Raw genomic sequence first — 21,199 nt, 5'->3', positions numbered from 1 at the left:
TATCTACTGAAGATGCAGTTGTAACAGAGTTTAGTGGGTTCCATTTGCACCCATTGAATAACACTGGCGTCCACGTTTAGAGTGGTGTCAGTCTAACATGAGACATGCCCATGGTAAGATGTGTTCCTCAGCACACTATATTTCAACAAGAGTCTGTATGTTTACTGTGATACTGTGATGAATATTAGTTGTTCTAAACATGCTAAATGTACCAACATGAAGTTGTTTTGTACATGTTTTCAATTAATTATTTTGACATACTAAACTGTAAACTGTTTATAAAAACATGCTCTTGGTCACGTTGCTAATTCTGTTATAGACGTGCTGAGGATTGGGTGTGTTACACAGACAGAAACTGACCAGATACGTCTGTGTATTTTACCAGGTACATTGTGTTGTTATTGCCTTGAAATCTCTCGTATGTTCATTGATTATGGTGTCAGTCTAACATGAGACATGCCCATGACGTGCTGAGGATTGGGTGTGTTACGCAGACAGAAGCTGACCAGATACGTCTGTGTATTTTACCAGATTAAAAACTGTCAACAAAGAGAGAAGTCGTCCGGAACTTCATTATTCCACAACACAACGCAGATCACACGTTACACAGTGTACAACATGGATTTCTACAGGACAAATTCTTTCAGCACGAAAATAATTCGTTCACGTTCAAGTTCAGGAGAGTTTGGAAAAGGGCTATTCTCATGACGGGTCAAAGGTCAGCTATAGGGGCTGAAGCCCACTTTGCTGTCTATGTGTGCACACAGAGGCAGGGGCTGAAATCCCATAAGAGGGCACTTTTGGACAAAAATATCGAAAATAGCAGATCTACAAGCTCACAAAGCTTTGCGCTGCGACGCATTGAGGGCTTGTAGATCAGCTCTTTTTGGGGTACAACCAAGGCACTCTTTAGATAATGGAGATGCGGTGATGCGGATTTCTAAACAAATTTGTTCAACGGAAATGGAAAGGATCGAGGGGCATTTGCATTTATTTTTTCATCATAGTAAATGCTGCATTTGTGGTGTGGAAAGGGCAGTTGTTTTACAGACGGGTAAAAGGGGCAGGGGCTGAAGCCCCCTTTGATGTCTTATGTGTGCACGTACCTGTGTGTGTGCACGTGCCTGTAAAGAGCAGTATGCAAACAACACAATCTGGCTTATTATAATTGTCATGATGTGCGAGGCACAAGGTTTAGGACCCAAGTACAGACAGACTTAAGCGCTCAAATGCAACAGAGTTTTATTAACAAAACTCAAAAAGGAACAGAACACCATGGTGACTTACCAGAGGCGCCGGAGGAGGAGGGGGTCAATTGGGTCTGAATGTCCCCGCACTATTGGGGCTGGTGCCTGGTCCATTTTGTTCCCGACTGGTGCTGGTGCAGGCCATACATTTTGCTGTACAATAGTCGTCGTGTATTAACTGTATCTCTAGTTGGCTGGCTGCATACGTACAGTAACTTAGTTAGTTGCTGCGAGAGTGAGAGGTTCTATAGCCAACACCAACTGGGGATTCCTGGATCGCTGCCCTCCACAATGTCCTATAATCCAACATCAGGTTCTGGATCGCTGCCCTCCACAATGTCCTATAATCCAACATCAGGTTCTGGATCGCTGCCCTCCACAATGTCCTATAATCCAACATCAGGTCCTGGATCGCTGCCCTCCACAATGTCCTATAATCCAACATCAGGTTCTTGAGCTCTTCTTCAGTGTTGTCAGCCAAGCTGTCGCGCCGCAGCACGTCTACATAGGTCGGTGGTACGCTTCTTCCCCCTCCTGGCTTTGCCCTGGGTTAGGGTCAATTTACTTGCTCTTATATTCTCACCTTGATCATGTTGTCAGACAGGCTAATACACAACAATGTGAGTGATGTGTATTTTTTTTTACTTTTTACGTCCTGACGGCACCACTGTGACTTACTACAACAATCTGACAAAAGAACAGGGCTGTATAGCTTCTGTAAAGACACAGGGCTAACAGGACAGCTAGGACACAAATGTGAACACAACTGAGAGGACACAGGTGGAAACACTGACCAATCACAAAGGTTAGACAAGGCAGGTACAGAACTACAGGGGTAGACAGGAAAGGCACAGAGCAACACTACAAAATAAAAGTGTATAAGAAGGTCAACTCTAACTGGAAACAAGGAAAGCAACAGAATCAATGGAACACAACAGAAAAAAATAAAGCTCTAACTATAACTAGAACACAAGGAGGAAAACATGAAAAACACAGCACATCATGTCATATGGGTCGTGAAGATAAATAGCATTGGACTGCTGCTTAAAGTGTCACGAATTGATGCAGCAGTGCAAGCCTGCCAAATGCTCGTCAGCGCCAGCTGTACCCACCTGACCTCGTGTACAAATGTGACAATCATGGGCTGTCTGATTCTGCCAAAAACAAATGATTTAATTCTGTTCTGACTATAACCCTGTTTGGAGTTCGGTCACGGTTTGTTGTTATGTAAGCCTCAAAGCCTGTATATGAAATTATGATTTTATGTGGACTATATATAGAGCACATGAAGTCTGACGGATCATTATTGCTACAGGGCGCACGTACAGTTCGTGTATTTTTTTAACCCATTCTGACCTGAGATCAGATTCATACGAGGTTTCCGCCGGACACACACTGGTCTGATGAACCCATTCTGACCTGAGATCAGATTCTAAAAATGTCAGTCGCTCTTCGATTTGTCAAAAATAGCAGACCTACAAGCTCATATCGCGCCACTCGGTGGCGCGATATGAGCTTGTAGATCTGCTATTTTTCAATAGCTAAAGCATAACATGATGCTGACACCAAAATGGGTGCCCGGTCAGAATGGGATAAATTTGTATTATAATAGTACACACAGTGACATACAAACACATGTAGCCTACTTGTGCGCACACTCCGTTTCACTCTCACTCATTTCTGTAAATGTATGAATTGACATACAGCATGTCAGCATTGCATGCCTGGCTGACTTTGAGAAAGGAGTTCACGGTTTATCCCATTCTGAACGGGCACCCATTTTGGTGTCGGCATCATGTTATGCTTTAGCTATTGAAAAATAGCAGATCTACAAGCTCATATCGCGCCACCGAGTGGCGCGATACGAGCTTGTAGGTCTGCTATTTTTTTGAAAAATCGAAGAACGACTGACATTTTTTTAATCTGATCTCAGGTCAGAATGGGTTAATCAAACCAGTGTGTGTCCAGTGGAAACCTCGTATGAATCTGATCTCAGGTCAGAATGGGTTGAACTTCAAAATAAATCCCTTCTTTGTTGTTGTTGGTTTGTAGCAGTCTGGGGACAGGGAGGTCCCTGACAGTGTGTTCTGTTCAGCATGAGGCCAGAGAGCCTTACTCATCACTTAGTCCTTCTACAGATCAGACCAAAGAAAATCACTGCTCTTTTTTCTTGCTGTTTTTTCCCCCAAGACATGATGAGTTACACTATAATGTCAACACATAGCAGGTGGCAAACAAATACATGCACGCAATGGCATAATAGGCACCCTCGCACGCGCACACATGCACGCACGCACGCACGCACACACCTGTCCTGTCTCTTTGTCTCAGTACTGTTTACCCTCCACACAGATGTGTGGAATTCTTTGTCTGACTCCAGTTGCACAACAACAACATTCCTTCCTGTAATCACTCTTGGAGCTGCATATTGATAAATTACTCTTGCATTATTGATTATTCATTCAGAAACATAATATACAGTGCGCTGCACTATACAATGCCTTTGCCAAGCCAAAGTACAGTAGTGCAGTAACTACATTTTCTCTGTGTACATTATTGACTCGTCCGTCCGTCTCTCAGAGGTGAAAAGGACAGTTGGCAATTGTATGAGGAAATATATTGTGCTGTTTTAGGTGAGAAAATCAGTGTAGCTGTTAGAGGAGACGCCTGCCTCGTTGAGGTTATTTGGGTTATTATGAGTATGACAGAGTTTGGGTACAGGCTTTATTCAGACCAGTGTGTGTCCAGTGGAAACCTCGTATGAATCTGATCTCAGGTCAGATTGGGTTATAGTTCCGACACCATTATTGTTTCGTCAGTCATTAGAACCTATACCTCAAACCCTATCCTAATCACAACCGCAAGCACGCGGGAGCAGCGCGTCCGACCACATGTCACTTATCGCTGTTGGACGTCAGGACATCTACTGATCGACGCCATGTGGTCAGATGTCGACCCCAACTCGTCACTCTAACCATGTCTTGAGAATTAAGTGAGAATATGTTGTTTCATGTGGCGTGCCGGCGTCGCACGCCGTAAATAGCAGATCTATACAACCGCTATGAGCATGTAGGCCTACTGTAAATTAGGCTCTAACCTCTGCATCGATCAGAGGTCCCGGGTAGGTCGAGGTCAAAGTCTGCTCCAGAGAGAAGGTTAGCAATGCGGCAGCATAAAGTTACCATGGTGATGCTCTGACGTTGCCATGATGATATATTTTTATGTTACCATGGTGATGTTCTGAAGAGTGCAAAACCAGGGATGAAGCTTAAAGTCCACAATTGTGCGTGTGTGCTGTGTGCGCGTGCGTGCGTGCTGTGTGCGTGTGCCGTGCGTGTGTGGGACTGAGATGCTCTGTGTGTTGAAGGGCATCTCTGACGAGTGGCACTTTGATGTGTTGTTTTCTGTGTTTACGCTTATCAAGCTAAACTTTGCTTTGTCACTGAGCTGAGCCTGTACTTAAATGTTACATCTCTCTCTCCACGTCAGTCACACCGACTGTGACTCCGACTCCATTGTGCCAGCTCAAACTTGTGCGCTTGTAGATACAGTATCGGTCTGTTTTCAGCCATGTCCTTCATGTGGTTAAAGGATATACATCTGTGTTGTTCACATGGTGCATCAGACAGCTGACTGAGGTCAGTCAGTCAGTCAGTCAGTCAGTCAGTCACTCAGCTGCATCATGTGTGGCCTACAGTAAGCTACAGTAAGCTACAGTAAAGGTTTGTGGATGACACCACCGACCGGACCGCCATGGGTCTGATTATCTGGACAATGGTGAGACACTATAACAGCCTACAGAGAGGAAGTGAGAGGCTGTGACATCATGGCGTCAGGAAGGATAACAACCTCCGTCTTATTCTTAACATCAGGAAAACAAAGGAGATTATTGTAGACTATACTACAGTACAGGCTGTAGGGAGCATGTGCCCACCCCCTTCACACGCACACGCACACACACACACACACACACACACACACACACACACACACACACACACACACACACACACACACACACACGCACACACACACACACACACACACACACACACACACACACACACACACACACACACACACACACACACACACACACACACACACACACACACACACACACACACACACACACACACACACCATTCGCATCAATGGTACTGCAGTGGAGAGAGTGACTGAGCAGCTTCAAGTCTCTGTGGGAAGGTCGAAGAGGAGCAGCTGTTTGAACCACAGTCTAATGTTTTACTATAATATAGAATTATAGCACCTTCCTTTAGACCTTGTGCCTTAGATCAACTCATTATAATGACCCAGGGACCACCACCACCCTGACTGACTGAGAATCAACCTGATAACGGTGACTCAACCAGGCAATCCGGTACAGTTTCCTGTGTCATTCTAATGTCTAACTCTGTTTTCTGTGGAAGTTCTAGACGTATAGACTGCGCAGTAACTGACATCATTGACACGTCATCATACTGTACGTACAGTACGTCGTCATTCATCATCATACACGTCACCCACACCAGGTCATTTACTGCATTCATTGTTTCTCAACTTGTGGTCGATAAAATAAAATAAGCCCACACAATAAAATAAGCCCACACAAGGACCCCAGAGGTCATGGGCTCCAGGGGATCTCAGCTAAATGTGTTAATATAGCCACAAAATCTGCAAATGTGTGTGTGTGTGTGTGTGTGTGTGTGTGTGTGTGTGTGTGTGTGTGTGTGTGCGCGTGCGTGCGTGCATGAGAGCTTGTACAGCTGTTTTCAAAGGATTTGTATTGATTTGTTTACATCTGTAAACTTTGAAATGGCACATTCTGCATAATGCGTATATACTTTGAGTACATATAGAAGCCAATACTTTTGTACTTTTACTCAAGTACCGTTTGAACCCCGGACCTGCTTGGTCATGCTATCCTGACGTCCTGACCAAGCAGGATGTCTGGAGCAAAGCGTCCATGATGTGAGCGGAAGAATGTGTTCAGCAAAACCAACATGCCGCCATTGACTTACAATCCAATAGGCCACCAATGCACCGTGCACTTCAGCACCAGTCAGTCAATAACATGGACGGAGTGATTGCTAGACTGTGTGCTTTTTTAATTAATTAAGGCAACCCAAAGAAGACACAGACCAAAGTTACAAGCGGTTTGCGGCATACATGCGTGTATTCCCAAATTGCATCATTCCCGAGTAATGTCGGTGCGAGACATAGACGGAGTCATTTGGGTCTGAATATTCCCGCTGCACTATTGGGGGATTTTCCCCGACCGGCGCTATAGTAGTGCACGCCATGGTTCTTGCAAAGTTGCACCGTTTCCATCTTGCTGTGTGTGTGTATGGGCTGCAGGGCTCTTAGTCTCAACTCGATCAAGGTGTCAGACGGGCTAATACACAACAACAATGTGAGTCATGAAGTCTGCCCCAAATAATGTCCCCACTCTTTTACGTCCTGCATAGCGGCGCCACTGGTGCGAGAGAATAGTATGAAATAGTATTAGTTTCCGACACCACTTTTCATTCTCATGTTGGGGTATAATATGCCACGGTGCACTTATAGTGGCACAGAATGCAGAATGTGTCCTCTGCATTAACCCATCATCCTCACTGCGGTATTAGGAGCATGGGGTGCATGCTGCACGGGGAGCACGTACTGTAGGTATTTACCCATTCTGACCTGAGATCAGATTCATACGAGGTTTCCGCCGCACACACACTGGTCTGATGAACCCATTCTGACCTGAGATCAGATTCTAAAAATGTCAGTCGCTCTTCGATTTTTCAAAAATAGCAGACCTACAAGCTCGTATCGCGCCACTCGGTGGCGCGATATGAGCTTGTAGATCTGCTATTTTTCAATAGCTAAAGCATAACATGATGCTAAACACCAAAATGGGTGCCCGTTCAGAATGGGTTAAAACATTTAGACTTGAGGACGATTATATATGAATGTCTTCTAAATCCTGACAGCTTTCTGAAATACCTATATGTTTCTGTATCAGTGGTGCTCAATATTTCATGTCAAGGACCCCAGAAAATATATGTAATTGGCCACCAAACCCCATCTGAAAATATGTTATTCCAGGAACCCCTCAGAAGCAAAGACTTGAGTTAAAAAAACGTTCGCTCTGAAAGAATATATATTCAAAGATTTGCGCCCATATTTTCACGATAAAAAAAATAATAGCAGACCTACAAGCTCGTAGGCGGCACTCGGTGCCACGCTATGACCTTGTAGATCTGCTATTTTTCAACAGCTAAAGCATAACATAATGCTTAAAACACCCGCCTGGCCTGAATATGTTAAGCGTGACCCAGACGGCCCTCGTCTCCCCGTCCCACTCGGCTGGGCCTGCCCGCCTTCCCTGCCCTGCCCTGCCCGCCCAGATGCAGCGGAGCCGGGGCAGACATTCATCACCCCACCCCAGGGTGCCTGGAGCTAACGGGCGATGATCCATCATAGTAGTGGAGGAAGGAAGCTCCCAGCCTCCCACCACCTGCTGCTGTCTCCCACGGGACGCAAACTGCATCTCTGTGGCGTCGCCTGCTATACCTGGTCCTCTGTTCCATTTTGGGCCATTTTTATAGCCATTGAAAAATATCAGATCTACAAGCTCATAGCGCGCCACCGAGTGGCGCGCTACGAGCTTGTAGGTCTGCTATATTTGAAAAAATTCGAAGAACGACTGACATATAAACATAGCTTTTTCAGAAAACTGTCGGGATGTGGAAGACATTTTTTTTATCTGACCTCAGGTCAAAATGGGTTAACCGTAGAGTAGGTCACGTAGCTTCGCTACACCTATACCTATACCGTCCTTATTCAACCTAGAGTCCTTATTCAACCCTGGTGTCCTTATTCAACCCTAGCGGCCCTATAGAGTGACATCATCATCATACCCGGAAGTTTAAAAAACTATGCTTTCTGGCCATGACAGCCTATACTGTACATCCAAACAGAAACGTCTGAATGTACTAACGGACATTGAACGACGTTAAAATCACTTTTCCACTCCATTTGCCACTCACTTTATGCATGCACACGTATACCCTCTATTCACGTCACGTTGTGCGCTCGTAGATTTTCACCGTCATCATAGTTGCGAACGCACTGAGCACTAACTATGAGACCCTGCAGATCATGTCTGTGTGTCTGTCTGTGTGTCTGTCTGTCCCGCTGTGACACCACCCGCCCGTCACCAGAGGGCGCAGCTGTAGCACACACACACACACACACACACACACACACACACACACACACACACACACACACACACACACACACACACACACACACACACACACACAACCACACACACACACAGTAGAAAACTTAAAAAAAATTACTAACTAAAAAGCTGCATTCGCTTCCCGCGTTTGCGCGTCTTACTTATAAGTAAGTGTACTGTACATATACTGTACATACATACATGTACAGTACTGTACAACCCACCTCTTCAGACTCCATCATGGCCCGTAGCACTTGCCCTAGCCCCGACATTTTTTTGTAGACTTATAGCATTTTTATGTAGACATAGCACTATAAAGTATACATGCATAGTTCCATTATATAAAATATTCCACTGTAACGTTCTTAGCTTACGTATGATTCATGATAACTACTTTCTATGTATATTATGTGATGTACTGCCATGCTTTTTGTTCTTAATGCTTAATGTAAATCGCTCTGGATTAAGAGTGTCTGCTAAATGCCTAAATTGTAATTGTATATGGCTTTGGGAACTGTTGGGGCCGAGACGTACAGCCTAGACGAATCCACAGAGGGGTGCCCTGGGCTCTCTGCCATTACCGAGGTGTATATCATTAACTGTTTAGCTACGCCTGGCCTTCAGGGCATGCACTGATCCACATCTAATGTCCACTGACCAGCTAGATCAGTGGCGTTGTGGTTAGAGTGTCCGCCCTGAGACTGGGAGGTCGGGGTCGGGTTCAATCCCCGGCCGGGGCACACCAAAGAAGAGAAAATGCAATGGGACTGGGAATTGAACCTCGACCTCCCAATCTCGGGGCGGACACCATAACTAACCACAAACTGGGCTGCTTTTCATCGTGCATGGTGATCGTATTCGTACGATCATATGATCACCAGTGGTCCTTGAGGGGGTTCCAGGTGGTCCGAACTCCGAAGCTAAAAGACGGAGAGTTGGTAACCAAATAGACCCTCGTAAATCTTTGACTCAAGAGTTAATCGACAAGCTCACAACAGATCACTTTGTGGCGTGTTGTTGTGAACTTGTAGATGGGCTGTTTTGTCACCTTCTGGACTGCATGGATGGAGTCCTGCAGAGGCCTTCGTTCCACCGTCTCTGACTCAGTGTTCATTTGGTCGACTAGCTTACCTAAAACTAAATGGAAACCAAATTTAAACTAAGCTAAGATGACTAAAACGAAGACAAAAAAAAATGACAATTTCGTCAACAAATAAAAACTAGACTAAAATGTCAGGAAGGGACTAGTGGACAACTTGGACAAGATATCCAGTATAAGTTATTTTACACTTGGTTGCATGCTGAAAATAGCCGATCGACAATCTCTCAAGCTTGTCGGTCTGCTATTTTCAGCAAGTATAAAATCAGCCATTACGACCGCATCAAGGCCCATCAAAATACATTTTAGTCGACTAAATGAACTGCAGATTTAGTCGACTAAAATCTATAAATATGACTAAAACCAAATGGAGTTTCATTCCAAAGACTGTGACTAAACTAAAATAGAAATGTGCTGCCAAAAACAACACTGACTCTGACTCTCTGTTCATTTCACTCTACACCTCTTCTGGCCCTGTGCACGCACACACACACACACACACACACACACACACACACACACACACACACACACACACACACACACACACACACACACACACACACACACACACACACACACACACACACACACACACACACACACACACACACACGCACACTCTTATCTCTCCCCACTATCCTATAGTAGTGCGTAATTACTGCTTTCAGGCAGGGAGGGAGGGCTAATGGAGGTTGACGACGTGCGTGCGTGTCAGTGGCACAGTTTTGGATGTGCACGTGGGCGTGTGCGTGTGTGTGTGTGTGTGTGTGTGTGCGTGCGCGCTGCAGAGCCCTTCTGCTGACTGCGCCCCCCCGCCTGGCAGAGGCTCCAGTGCGTCAGCAGAAGGACTGAATGAAGAGCAAGGAAAAAATAATCACTGGATCAATCTGAGTGACTGCAGAGCACACACCCCCACACGCACGCACGCACACACACACGCACACACCCCCACACGCACGCACGCACACACACGCACACACCCCCACACGCACGCACACACACACACACGCACGCACACACCCCCACATGCACGCATGCACTCACACACGCACACACCCCCACACGCACGCACATGCACACTCACGCACGCACATGCACTCATACACACACATACACATGGGGGAGGAGAGAGAGAGAGAGAGAGACAAAGTGGGGGGCAGAGGGAGAGAGAGAGGGGGGAGAGATAAGAAGAGAAAAAGGAAGGGAGAGAAAGTAATTAAAGAGAAAAGGTATAGAGGGAGAGAGAGATAAGGAGAGAGAGAGAGAGAGAGAGAGAGAGAGAGGGTGAGAGAGAGAGAGAGAGGGGGGGGAGAGGGAGGGGTAGTGTGGGAGAGAGAGTGAGAGAGGGAGGGATAGTGTGGGAGAGAGAGAGAGAGAGAGAGAGAGAGAGAGAGGGAGGGATAGTGTGGGAGAGAGAGAGAGAGAGAGAGAGAGAGAGAGAGAGAGGGAGGGATAGTGTGGGGGAGAGAGAGAGAGAGAGAGGGTGAGAGAGGGAGGGATAGTGTGGGAGAGAGAGAGAGAGAGAGAGAGAGAGAGAGAGAGGGAGGGATAGTGTGGGAGAGAGAGAGAGAGAGAGGGTGAGAGAGGGAGGGATAGTGTGGGAGAGAGAGAGAGAGAGGGAGAGAGAGAGAGAGAGAGAGAGAGATTCATAATGTGAATTCTCCGCTCAGAGAAGTACTCTCACACTCACTATGTGTTCAGGCTGCAGGAGGAGATGATGGAGCTGCTGGATGTGAATGAAGTTGGAGGAGTTTAGACAGGGTGCGTATGTATGCTATGGACTTTGCATTAGGACATGGTGTGTATGTATGCTATGGACTTTGCATTAGGACATGGTGTGTATGTATGCTATGGACTTTGCATTAGGACAGGGTGCGTATATGCTATGGACTTTGCATTAGGACATGGTGTGTATATTCTATGGACTTTGCATCAGGACATGGTGCGTATGGTATGTATGCTATATGGACTTTGCATTAGGACAGGGTGCGTATGGTATGTATGCTATGGACTTTGCATCAGGACATGTTGCGTATGGTATGTATGCTATATGGACTTTGCATTAGGACAGGGTGCGTATATGCTATGGACTTTGCATTAGGACATGGTGCATGTATGCTACAGTATGTCACCTGCTAGCTTCCATATAATGTTATCATTTGTTATCGACATGGTATGTTGTACATGTTGTGAGGAGTCGGACAGCTTCATTAGGAGGACACTAGGAGGACATAGTACGATGTTGTGAGGACAGCTTCATTAGGAGGACATTATGAGGACATAGTACGATGTTGTGAGGACAGCTTCATTAGGAGGACATTATGAGGACATAGTACGATGTTGTGAGGACAACTTCCTTAGGAGGACATAGTACGATGTTGTGAGGACAGCTTCATTAGGAGGACATTATGAGGACATAGTACGATGTTGTGAGGACAGCTTCATTAGGAGGACATTATGAGGACATAGTACGATGTTGTGAGGACAACTTCCTTAGGAGGACATAGTACGATGTTGTGAGGACAGCTTCCTTAGGAGGACATAGTAGGATGTTGTGAGGACAGCTTCCTTAGGAGGACATTATGAGGACATTAGGAGGACATTATGAGGACATAGTACTCCTCCTCCTCTCTCCCAGTAGTATTATGTGTATCCTGGTTAGAAAGAGGACATTATGAGGACATAGTACTCCTCCTCCTCTCTCCCAGTAGTATATGTGTATCCTGGTTTAGGAGGACATTATGAGGACATGGTACTCCTCCTCCTCTCTCCCATGCAGCAGGAGGACATTATGAGGACATGGTACTCCTCCTCCTCTCTCCCAGTAGTATATGTGTATCCTGAGGACATTATGAGGACATTATGAGGACATTATGAGGACATAGTACTCCTCCTCCTCTCTCCCAGTAGTATATGTGTATCCTGAGGACATTATGAGGACATTATGAGGACATTATGAGGACATAGTACTCCTCCTCCTCTCTCCCAGTAGTATTATGTGTATCCTGGTTTTCTGCCTCCTCATACTAGTAGTACTACTGGAACATCACATGACACAAATATAAGCTCCTACACAACCTGTGAGCTTCTAGATCGGACTGTTAGTGTTGCTGTATTATGACAAAGAATCATTATTGTGTACTTCCTATATTCTGTCAACTGTAGTCTGTGTTGCATCGTATGTGTGTGTGTGTGTGTGTGTGTGTGTGTGTGTGTGTGTGTGTGTGTGTGTGTGTGTGTGTGTGTGCATGTGCGTGCGTGCGTCTGTGTGTGTGTATGTGTATACAAAATACAAATGTTTAGTCTCATGGGATATACTAGAGTTTGTAAACTTGTATAAGGTATTCTGATCCAACACCACAATGCAGTATGCGTGTGTGTGTGTGTGTGTGTGTGTGTGTGTGTGTGTGTGTGTGTGTGTGTGTGTGTGTGTGTGTGTGTGTGTGTGTTGAGAGAGAGAGAGAGAGAGGTTGGTTCAGCAGTCAGAAGGACGCAGTATGGTGCACTCAAATAGAAGCAGTCAGAAATGTGTGAAGACTGAGTTCACAGCAATGCAGATTGAAGCAGTGTGTGTGTGTGTGTGTGTGTGTGTGTGTGTGCGTGCGTGCATGCGTGCGTGCAATAAATGACCCGAGTAGTACGGCATAACACACACACACGACGTGCACGTGCGTGTGCACATCTCCACAGAGCCTACAGCAGCGCGGCCTCGTCTCACACAGTGTGACATCTGTGTCGCCGCTGCTCCCTCAGGCCTGACATGTGCAGGTGCAGTGCAGGTTCTCACACCGTTTCATGTCAAAAGGACCCTCCGAGTTAACAGGTTGAATGCCTGCAGTGTACAGCGGTCTAATACAGTTGAATGCCTCCAATGTACAGCGGTCTAATACGGTTGAATGCCTCCAATGTACAGTGGTCTAATAGCCTATAGACTGCCATAGAGTTACCGGGTGGCTGTGTCTCAGGAGGTAGAGCAGGTCGTCCAATGATCCCTGGGTCGGCGGTTCGAATCCCGGCTACTCCTCCTGTCCACAAGTCGAAGTGTCCTTGGGCAAGACACTGAACCCTACATTGCCTCCAGTGAGTCGGTCGGTGTGAGCTTAGCCACCATTGGTGTGTGAATGTGTGAGAAGACTGGTCGCCGATTCACCTCCCAATGTATGAATGAATGAACCATTGTAAAGCGCTTTGAGCACTTGGAAAAGCGCTATAAAAATGCAATTCATTACCTTTGAACAGCCACTGCACCGACCGCTGAGTTGCTTGTCATGAAAATCCACTTTAAAACGGTGTAATCGCGATCACAACAACATAACTCGGGCAATTTGAGAATCGCAGGGAAAGTGTTCTACAATGAATTAACTCAGGCAACTCGTTAAAGGACCACTTCACCACTTATCAACCTATCTTCATATAATAGGTCCTCACAAATAATCATGATAAAATGGCACGATGTTGGAACATGTGAGGGTACCTACCCTAGAGGACACGGGGAGAACATGTGAGGGTACCTACCCTAGGGGACACGGGGAGAACATGTGAGGGTACCTACCCTAGAGGACACGGGGAGAACATGTGAGGGTACCTACCCTAGGGGACACGGGGAGAACATGTGAGGGTACCTACCCTAGAGGACACGGGGAGAACATGTGAGGGTACCTACCCTAGAGGACACGGGGAGAACATGTGAGGGTACCTACCCTAGAGGACACGGGGAGAACATGTGAGGGTACCTACCCTAGAGGACACGGGGAGAACATGTGAGGGTACCTACCCTAGAGGACACGGGGAGAACATGTGAGGGTACCTACCCTAGGGGACACGGGGAGAACATGTGAGGGTACCTACCCTAGAGGACACGGGGAGAACATGTGAAGGTACCTACCCTAGGGGACACGGGGAGAACATGTGAGGGTACCTACCTATCTCTGTGTCTCTGCTCTGCGGTGGGACGACACCATAACACAGTGTCTCTGTCTGTCTCTAGTCTAAACACTGTCTCTGTGTCTCTGCTCTGCGGTGGGACGCCACTATAACACAGTGACTCTCTCTAAACGCTGTCTCTGTGTCTCTGCTCTGCGGTGGGATGACACTATATAACACAGTGTCTCTGTCTGTCTCTAAACGCTGTCTCTGTGTCTCTGCTCTGCGGTGGGACGACACTATAACACAGTGTCTCTGTCTGTCTCTAAACGCTGTCTCTGTGTCTCTGCTCTGCGGTGGGATGACACTATATAACACAGTGTCTCTGTCTGTCTCTAAACGCTGTCTCTGTGTCTCTGCTCTGCGGTGGGACGACACTATAACACAGTGTCTCTGTCTGTCTCTAAACGCTGTCTCTGTGTCTCTGCTCTGCGGTGGGACGACACCATAACACAGTGTCTCTGTCTGTCTCTAAACGCTGTCTCTATGTCTCTGCTCTGCGGTGGGACGACACTATAACACAGTGTCTCTGTCTGTCTCTAAACACTGTCTCTGTGTCTCTGCTCTGCGGTGGGACGACACTATAACACAGTGTCTCTGTCTGTCTCTAAACGCTGTCTCTGTGTCTCTGCTCTGCGGTGGGACGACACTATATAACACAGTGTCTCTGTCTGTCTCTAAACGCTGTCTCTGTGTCTCTGCTCTGCAGTGGGACGACACCATAACACAGTGACTCTCTCTAAACGCTGTCTCTGTGTCTCTGCTCTGCGGTGGGACGACACCATAACACAGTGACTCTCTCTAAACGCTGTCTCACAAAACACAGTGTCTCTGTCTGTCTCTAGTCTAAACGCTGTCTCTGTGTCTCTGCAGCGATCGGAGCCCAGCCTGGTGAACCAAGATGTTTCCTGTGCTCCTCCTGTGTGCCTGCAGTGTCGTCTCGCTGGCGAGTGTGGCGAGCGACCTAGATGCACTGTACCCTGACCTGGAGCTCTCTAGAACCATCTACGTTCAAGGTACAAGCAGTGTGTGTGTGTGTGTGTGTGTGTGTGTGTGTGTGTGTGTGTGTGTGTGCGCGCGCGCGTGCGTAATCGTGACCCCCAAGAAGTGAGTTCAAACAGTAGGCTGATTATATGCAAATAGTGAGTGAATTATTCATTAATTTCTTTGCATAATGCTAGCATTTCAACGCCAGTACATTTCATATACTTATACTGTACACAGTAACAGTGTTTATCATATTACTGTACACAGTAAAACAGTGTTTATCATATTATCCTCCAGCCGGTTTCCATCAAGTACTTGTTATTCCCCAGTTAAAAGAAAACACAAACTCTCTAATTATATGCTATTTGAATAAAAACATGTTTGTCATTATGATGATGAGGAGAAAGTGATTCTCACGCCTATTCATGTCAAGCACAGTTCAGGCCACGGATATTTGTACAGCCACAATAAGGGTCCATTTGGTTCCATTTGCATAGTCTCGTAGTTACAGACCCATATATCATCTGAGGGGACTGAGAGGAGAGGGGGGTGGGGGTAGAGAATTGGATTATTGTTCTATTTGTCTCACCCATTAATCTCAAGCTTCATGTTTAAACAACTTTAATTTGATGACAAGCAAGCACACATGCACACACGCACACACGCACATTATGCCCACATCTAAATGTGCAAAGAATTGTGTGTACACAAAATCATACTAAATAAAAAAAATGGTCATATTCATGTACTGTATGTCTGCTTGCCTGCCTGGCTGACTGACTGCCTGTATGCCTGTCTGTCTGCCTGTATGCCTGTCTGTCTGCCTGTACGCCTGTCTATCTGTCTGTCTGCCTGCCTGTCTGTATACCTGTCTGTCTGCCTGTATGCCTGCCCGTCTGTCTGCCTGCCAGTCTGTCTGTCTGTCTATCTGTCTGTCTGTCTGCCTGCCTGTCTGTCTGTCTGCCTGTCTGCCCGTCTGTCTGCCTGCCTGTCTGTCTGTATGCCTGTCTGTCTGCCCGCCTGTCTGTCTGCCCGTCTGTCTGCCTGCCTGTCTGTCTGTATGCCTGTCTGTCTGTCTATCTGTCTGTCTGCCTGTCTGTCTGTCTGCCTGCCTGCCTGTCTGCCCGTCTGTCTGCCTGCCTGTACGCCTGTCTATCTGTCTGTCTGTCTGCCTGTCTGTCTGTCTGTCTGCCTGTCTGTATGCCTGTCTGTCTGCCTGTATGCCTGTATGCCTGCCTGCCTGTCTGTCTGCCTGTATGCCTGTATGCCTGCCTGCCTGTCTGTCTGCCTGTCTGTCTGTCTGTCTGTCTGCCTGCCACTCTCTTTGCCGTATTGCGTTATATTATGTAATCCACCAGAGATTATTTGTATTGACTTCTTTACATTCTTAAAGAAATCAATGAAGCAGAAAATGAATGAGTGACTATAAAAGCATGTAGAGAATTTGATTAGGGAATGTGATTAGCCAATGTGATTAGAGGATAATGTGATTGGACAATGTGATTAGACAATGTGATTAGCCAATGTGATTAGAGGAAGAATATGTTTGCGATGCTTTGAGGAACTGATACCTGGACCCCGGGGCCATAGCTTTCTGTCCTGTATCATTGCATGACAGTTTGCTTATGATTAGTTCATAATAGGAAAATAGTATCATTGTAAATAACAAGATTGCGATTGGTGGATAATATACTGTAGGAAGAAAATATCATTGCATGACAGATTGTGATTGGTGCTTATAGGAAGATAATATATCGTTGTATAATCGTTTGTGATTGGTGGATATAGGAAGATAGTAGAGTAAATTAGAGTTGCGCGCACGCACGTGCACACACATACACACACACAAAAGAGAAGGGAACTTCTTAACCCATTCTGAACGGGCACCCATTTTGGTGTCGGCATCATGTTATGCTTTAGCTATTGAAAAATAGCAGATCTACAAGCTCATATCGCGCCACCGAGTGGCGCGATACGAGCTTGTAGGTCTGCTATTTTTGAAAAATCGAAGAACGACTGACATTTCTACAATCTGATCTCAGGTCAGAATGGGTTAATCAGACCAGTGTGTGTCTGTCCAGTGGAAACCTCGTATGAATCTGATCTCAGGTTAACTATGTCTCCACGTTTAAGAGTTACAGGCCATAACTGAATGGGTAGAGAGTAGAGAGAGAGAGACCACCTGGGAATTGCAAGATCAAAGGTCCCCCCCTCCTCCTCCTCCTCCTCCTCCTCCTCTCCTCTCCCCCCCCCCCCCCCCCCCCCCCGGCCCGCCCAGTCTATCTGACCCCTGAGCAAGGCACTTAGCCCTAACTGCTCCCCTGGGTAGAATAGATACATTATTTTATACCCAGAGGAGAAGATGCCGAGGACAGATTCTATACAGGCTACACTACGATACGGTTCAGTACAGTACAGTACAGTACAGTACAGTGGTACTGTAGCACTACCCCAACCACAACTACATGGAACACACTTATTACTATGCTTTACCCATTTAGACCTGAGGACGATTCTACAAATGTCTTCTAAATCGTGACAGTTTTCTGAAAAACCCCATTTCTATTTATGTCCCCCAAAATGATTTGGATGGCTGCCGACCCCCATCTGAAAATATGCTGTTCCAGGGACCCCCCCCCCCCCCCCCCAGAAGCAAAGATTTGAGTTAAAAACGTTCTCTCTGAAAGAATATATATTCAAAGACATTACCAGTAATACAGCATTACAGTATACATCTAAAGAAAAGGAAATACTGTATTGATCCGCAGGGGGATTTTTTTTTATCTGCTCTCATCAGCAAAGCATAACACAGAATGCAATAAGCAATATGTCAAATCAAATCAAATCAATGAATGCCAGCTGAGTGTTAAAGTTTTTTAATGGCCACAGCAGGCAGGATAATGTCCATGCTGCGCCTCTCAGTGGAGCATTTCAGCACAATGAGTCTCACTGAATGTGCTTCTATTGACCTGTCCACCGTGGACAGGCAGGGAGACAGACAGCTGTCTCTCAGTGTGGACAGGCAGGGAGACAGACAGCTGTCTCTCAGTGTGGACAGGCAGGGAGACAGACAGCTGTCTCTCACTGTGGACAGACAGGGAGACAGACAGCTGTCTCTCACTGTGGACATGGCAGGGAGACAGACAGCTGTCTCTCACTGTGGACAGACAGGGAGACAGACAGCTGTCTCTCAGTGTGGACAGGCAGGGAGACAGACAGCTGTCTCTGACCGTGGACAGGCAGGGAGACAGACAGCTGTCTCTCACCGTGGACAGACAGGGAGACAGACAGCTGTCTCTCACTGTGGACAGACAGGGAGACAGACAGCTGTCTCTCACTGTGGACAGGCAGGGAGACAGACAGCTGTCTCTCACTGTGGACAGGCAGGGAGACAGACAGCTGTCTCTCACTGTGGACAGGCAGGGAGACAGACAGCTGTCTCTCACTGTGGACAGGCAGGGAGACAGACAGCTGTCTCTCAGTGTGGACAGACAGGGAGACAGCTGTCTCTCAGTGTGGACAGGCAGGGAGACAGACAGCTGTCTCTCAGTGTGGACAGGCAGGGAGACAGCTGTCTCTCACTGTGGACAGGCAGGCAGGGAGACAGCTGTCTCTTGTCCTCTCTTCCACAACTTCACGCAGCGGTTGCACCGTCGATAGCTTCGCCATGCCTTCACATGCCTTTTAGTTTTAGCAATGGCATGGCTTACGAATTGAGTTGAATCGTTGTGTACCTTTTCTCTCGGTATGCTCTGAATACCTAGAAACATGTCATGCTGCTGAGAAAAAAGTTAAAGTGATGTCCACAGACAGCTGTGCCGTAATAACCTTTAGCTCTCTCCTTGCAGAGAACGGTCCTACGTTGTCTCCTATTGTCTCTCTCTCTCTCGTTGCAGAGAACGGTCCTACGTTGTCTCTTATTGTCTCTCTCTCTCTCTCGTTGCAGAGAACCGTCCTACGTTGTCTCTTATTGTCTCTCTCTCGTTGCAGAGAACGGTCCTACGTTGTCTCTTATTGTCTCTCTCTCGTTGCAGAGAACGGTCCTACGTTGTCTCCTATTGTCTCTCTCTCTCGTTGCAGAGAACGGTCCTACGTTGTCGGTGCTCTCGGAACACACCAAGGTGGTGTCACAGCGAGGGGGAAACGCCACCTTGCCATGCAAGATACAAAGGGAGGAGTCACTGGCGCCCAACCCCAAGATGAGGATCAAATGGACCAAGCTGACCGCAGACTACCTGAAGGAGGTTATTATACTGTTCTTAGTTTTTAGTTATAGTCTTTTGGATAGTATTCATTTAGTTTTAGTCACCTGGAATGTTGTAGTGTTAGTCTAGTTTTAGTCAAATAAATATTTGAAGCAAGGAAGCCCGCACGACTCCAATACGTCTGGCTGTCTTTATACAGTCTTACCGGGTGTGCGGTCGTGAAAAGTAAACTTTTAAAGAAATCTCTAAGAAGAGAACACCAGCACTCACGGACACGGGCACTTTTATTCTGATTGGCATAGTATGCTGCAGACAGCACAACGTACGCGTTTCGCCGGCTTGGAGCCTTCGTCAGCATTGCGTTAGTCAAATAAATATCATACGTTTTAGTAGACTATAATCTACAGTTGATTTAGTCCACTAAAATGTATTTTGGCGGGTCTTGATGCCGTCGTAATGACAGATTTTACACTTGCTGAAAATAGCCGATCTACAAGCTCACAACGCGTCGCAGCACGACTCATTGTCAGCTTGTAGAACCAAGTGTAAAATGACTTGTCTTTTACTTATACTGGATCTCTATTTGTCTGCTGTGTAGACGTCTTTAAAAATTTTATAAATACTTTTTGAAAAGCCTATGGAGAAAATGAACGGGGAATCCACTTCTGGGTCTCACGTGGTCATGAAAGGGGGCGGGACTGTGGCGCTCGATAGGGCTTTCGAGGACGATCGATCATTGTGCGACGGATGTGTGAGCGCCTCCTTGTGGTGCTTATTGCAGGTGGACGTCTTCGTCTCCATGGACTACCACAAGAGGAGCTACGGCCGCTTCCACGGGCGCGTCTACCTGCAGAGCTCCTCCCCCATGGACGCCTCGCTGGTCATCACCGAGCTCACCCTGGAGGATTATGGGAGATATAAGTGTGAGGTCATCGACGGCCTGGAGGATGGAACGTCAGTGGTGTCTCTGGACCTCCAAGGTAAAAAAAAGAAACAGAAAAAACAAACACAAGCTACAACAACAGAATACGTATGCATGGACATAATTATGTATGAGCACAAAAACATAATATAAGACAAGGATAGACTAGATTAACCCATTCTGACCTGAGATCAGATTCATATGAGGTTTCCACTGGACACACACTGGTCTGATTAACCCATTCTGACCTGAGATCAGATTCTAGAAATGTCAGTCGCTCTTCGATTTTTCAAAAATAGCAGACCTACAAGCTCGTATCGCGCCACTCGGTGGCGCGATATGAGCTTGTAGATCTGCTATTTTTCAATAGCTAAAGCATAACATGATGCAGACACGTGGGTGCCCGTTCAGAATGGGTTAAAAAAAAAAAATAATAATAATAATAAATCAAATTAAAAGTTTGAATTAGTTTACACGACCAAACACGCAGCATCATCAACGGTATCATATGTATACTAAGACAGTAAACAATCAAAAGGGCATTGCCTGACCATGGATCACATCAATGACCTGCAA

General features: G+C 46.4%; 1 protein-coding gene across 3 annotated transcripts in view; it reads left to right on the top strand.

Moving 5' to 3' along the window:
* Nucleotides 1-21,199, top strand: part of hapln1b (hyaluronan and proteoglycan link protein 1b) — a 55,332-nt gene that overhangs the window by 23,396 nt on the left and 10,737 nt on the right. The window contains exons 1-4 of one of the 3 annotated variants that reach the window (XM_083794217.1): nucleotides 11,226-11,347; nucleotides 15,383-15,525; nucleotides 19,577-19,740; nucleotides 20,483-20,681. In XM_083794217.1, the coding sequence (XP_083650343.1) occupies nucleotides 15,411-15,525; nucleotides 19,577-19,740; nucleotides 20,483-20,681 (478 nt within the window). In that variant the 5' untranslated portion in view covers nucleotides 11,226-11,347; nucleotides 15,383-15,410. Of the gene's footprint in view, nucleotides 1-11,225; nucleotides 11,348-11,599; nucleotides 11,624-15,382; nucleotides 15,526-19,576; nucleotides 19,741-20,482; nucleotides 20,682-21,199 lie in introns of those variants that run through there. The other 2 variants (XM_083794218.1, XM_083794216.1) reach the window with 2 other exon arrangements.

The sequence above is a fragment of the Protomyctophum parallelum genome (genome assembly GCF_964188405.1).
Source record: "Protomyctophum parallelum genome assembly, chromosome: 21".
Taxonomy (NCBI): Eukaryota; Metazoa; Chordata; class Actinopteri; order Myctophiformes; family Myctophidae; genus Protomyctophum; species Protomyctophum parallelum.
The sequence above is the reverse complement of the archived record's forward strand: the minus strand, read 5'-3'. Positions and strand labels throughout refer to the sequence as shown.